The sequence below is a fragment of the Arvicola amphibius genome, chromosome 3, assembly GCF_903992535.2.
Source record: "Arvicola amphibius chromosome 3, mArvAmp1.2, whole genome shotgun sequence".
Lineage (NCBI taxonomy): Eukaryota > Metazoa > Chordata > Mammalia > Rodentia > Cricetidae > Arvicola > Arvicola amphibius.
In genome coordinates, this window is record NC_052049.1 from 88,230,106 (window position 1) to 88,233,670 (window position 3,565).

Here is a 3,565-nt window from a genome sequence, read left to right on the forward strand (position 1 = left end):
ATTATATCCTTGTAAGATCATATTTTATGCTATATTGGAACATGAACTGTTGGCCAGATTCTTCATAATTGGTTTTGCCATTATATGATCATAGTCTGAAATACTGAGGATAAATCAAGTAACAAATAAAATATGGTGTAAACATGACTCTTTCCCCAAAATTACAATCTTCTTACTCTGTGTGGCCTTGTACTTACCTTTGTGAAGATATATGAGGAATCTGGGCAGAAAACTGAAAAGTTAGAAAGCCCTGATTGTCATCTTTATAGTGCCAATTTTGTATCTAGCTGTGAAAAATATTTTAAACTAGAATCACAGAGAGGTCCTATGCATGAAACGTGGTCAAAAGCATTTAGAACATAGGTGGGATAATATCAAACCAAGTATAAAAACTGGAAAAAGAAGTGTAAGCATGTATAATCTTACTACAGAAAATAGGAGACAGGAGGTAGAACATGAAATGCTCCCATAAAGTCATGGTCCAGATATCCTGTAGTGCTGTATCATAAAAAACAGAAGAGAATTTATCTCAAGGAATTAGAAGCAAAAACACACACCTGAGACTTTAATCTGGTTTTAGTAAATGCACCATACCATGCAGATGGAATGCCTCCCATATGCTTAAAATTTTAACCTTGATTTCCATTGGTGGCAGTGTTTAGGGAGATTGTGAAACCTTTAGGTAGTGAATGAAGTGGGTCTGTAGGGTGGACATTGAAATTTTATAACCAAGACCCAATTTCAGCAGTAGCCCAACTGGTGAACTCACTGGGTTTACAAACCGTGGACACACAGATGGCCTTGGTTAAACTGAGTGGCTCATCAAACAAACAAACAAAAAGACATGAACATGGAACAGGGACAGAGTGGAAAGAGTCAGTGTGTGACAGGGTAGGAGGGAGGTATGGTGGGGTAAAAGTAACCAGAACAAATTATAGAGATGAATAAAATTGTCAAAGAATAAATGTAATCAACAAAAGGAAATATAAAACTAGTTAAGATATCTGTTAAAATGCTAACATTTTAACATTAACATTTTAACTATTCATTCTCATCAACAACTGACATTCAGTAAGACAATAGTGATTGACATAATTTTTATTTTTATTCAGGTGCACTGTGATATTGTTTTTCCTCATTAAAAATTAATTAACTAGATTTCAATTTGTCCCATTTTTCCTCAAAGATTGTAAAGCAAAATGGAACCCAAAAACCTAACATTTGTGTTACAATTCCTTCTTCTGGGATTTACAGATGACCCAGAACTCCAGTCTCTCATCTTCAGCCTCTTCTTGTTCATAATCTTGGTCACCATCCTGGGAAACCTGCTCATAATTCTAGTTATAAGCTTTGAGTCCCACCTCCATACACCCATGTACTTCTTCCTCTCTAACCTGTCCATTAATGACATCTGTTGCAGTACGGTCACAGTCATCAAGATGCTGGTGAACATCCAAGCAAATGATCAGAGCATCACCTACACAGCCTGCCTCACACAGCTCTTCTTTGCACTTGTTTTTACATACTTTGAAAATTTTATCCTTGCGGCGATGGCCTATGACCGTTACATAGCTATTTGTTACCCCTTGAGGTATACTATCATTATGAAACCTAATTCATGTGTTCTGCTCTCACTGATTTCTCTGTTCATTAGTATTATTGGTGCCTTGATGCACACTTTGATGGTACAGCGGCTGTCCTTCTGCACAAATCTGGAAATCCCCCACTTCTTCTGTGAACTTGTTCAGGTCATCAAACTATCCTGTTCTGACACCCTCATTGATCACATCATGCTTTTGGTTGCAATTTGTATATTTGGAGGTGTTCCTCTTTGTGGAATCATTTATTCTTATTATCACATTGTGTCTACAGTCTTGAGAATAGCATCACTGGAGGGAAAGTGCAAAGCCTTTTCTACATGTGGGACTCACTTGTCAGTGGTTTCCTTATTTTATGGGGCTGGTTCTATGGTATGTATCAGCTCCACAACGAATGCCTTACCAAGAAAATCTGCAGTGGCTTCAGTGATGTATTCTGTGTTTCCTCAAATGATAAACCCCTTTATCTACAGTTTAAGGAACAAAGACATGAAAGTTGCCATAAGAAATCTTTTAACTTCGATCATTTCACTTGTATAACGTATCCTTTGTTTATGGTTTGCATATATAGAATTAGTCCAGATGACTATATTTCTGCTAAAGTATAAATCTGAGACTTCTATTACTATACTTTTCTGAAATCATACTTCAACAAATTGAACATATGTTTTGTCTGAATTCTGAATTTTCTTTGTGTCAACAATACAAGGTATTACTTTTTAAATAACATTTTCATTATTCAGATTTTGTAGTGCATAGTACAAAGAAAAAATTCCAAATTAGCAATTTTATTCTTGTATATTCTCAGAAAACTTAAAACTTTAGAAACATTAATGCAGAAATTGTTTTCAGTTTCCTCACATGCATAGACTAGTATCTGAATCAATAAATAGCTCACTATGCAAACCTACTTGCCTCCAAGTCTAGGACCTCACTTAAAACCTTGACCACAAGGTAAAAGGAAAGGACTGACTTCTGCAAGATATTCTCTAAGATTCACATGCACGTTATGATTGTGTATGTACCAAACACATTTGCTGCATGCATTCATACATGTACACAAAAATAAATAAAATTATATAATACTTTTTAGATATTTTGTTGATCAAAGCTGTTCTAAATCATAAAAAAATGAAATCTCAAAGAGTTCTGATTTTTGTCTTACTGATGACTAAAAATGTAGAACATTTTTTAAATTTCTCAGCCATTTCTGTTTCATTTTTTGAGAATTCTCTGCTTGGTCCTCCACTTCATTTTTCCTTTTCATCCAGTTTTTAGTACTTCTTTATATGTTTTATATACTAAACTATTAGGTATATAATTGTTAAAGATCAAGCCACCATAATCCTTTCCTAGTTTCCTTTTATTTTTTTCATAACAACATAATCTATTTCTCCTTCTTAGAAGATCCTCTCCCACCCTCCAGCAACTTATTAGGCACCCCACTTTTGTGGTTATTCTGAGTGTATTATACCTAATGAAAGCTTAAAATCTAACATCTGAAGAAAAGATTTGACATGTTTGTTTTGGGGAATCAGATTACCTCAGTTGGAGAATTATTTTCTAAATCTATCATTTACCTATAATTTTCATAATAACATTTTTTCTAAGCATATGAATGATACCCTGATGCATATATGTACCATTTTATTATTCATTCATCAGTTATTGGGCATCTAGATTGTTTCCAATTCATACATATTGTGAATAGACCAGCAATAAACATGATGAGCAACTATCTCTGTATTAGGGTTTTGAGTCCTTTGGGAATATGCCCAAGAGTGGTATATCTTGATCTAGCTTCCAGAGGAAACTCTACCCTGATTTCCACAATGGCAGCACCAGTTTGCAGTCCCGTTAGCAATGATTTTATGCTTCCTATTTCCCTGCATTCTCACCAACATGTTTTATTGATCTTGACTGTTCTGACTAGAAAATATGAAATCTCAAAGTAGTTTTAACTTCCA

At 34.6% G+C, this 3,565-nt stretch overlaps 1 protein-coding gene across 1 annotated transcript; it reads left to right on the forward strand.

Moving 5' to 3' along the window:
• The first annotated feature begins 1,199 nt into the window (after window positions 1-1,199).
• LOC119810209 (olfactory receptor 7G2-like) lies at window positions 1,200-2,138 on the forward strand. Its single transcript, XM_038323577.1, has one exon. It carries the CDS (start codon window positions 1,200-1,202, stop codon window positions 2,136-2,138), a length of 939 nt encoding a protein of 312 aa, XP_038179505.1.
• Window positions 2,139-3,565: the final 1,427 nt, after the last annotated feature.

Bases quoted from the DNA above. Each gene is read 5' to 3' on its own strand.
- LOC119810209 (XM_038323577.1), top strand. From the start codon at position 1,200: ATGGAACCCAAAAACCTAACATTTGTGTTACAATTCCTTCTTCTGGGA.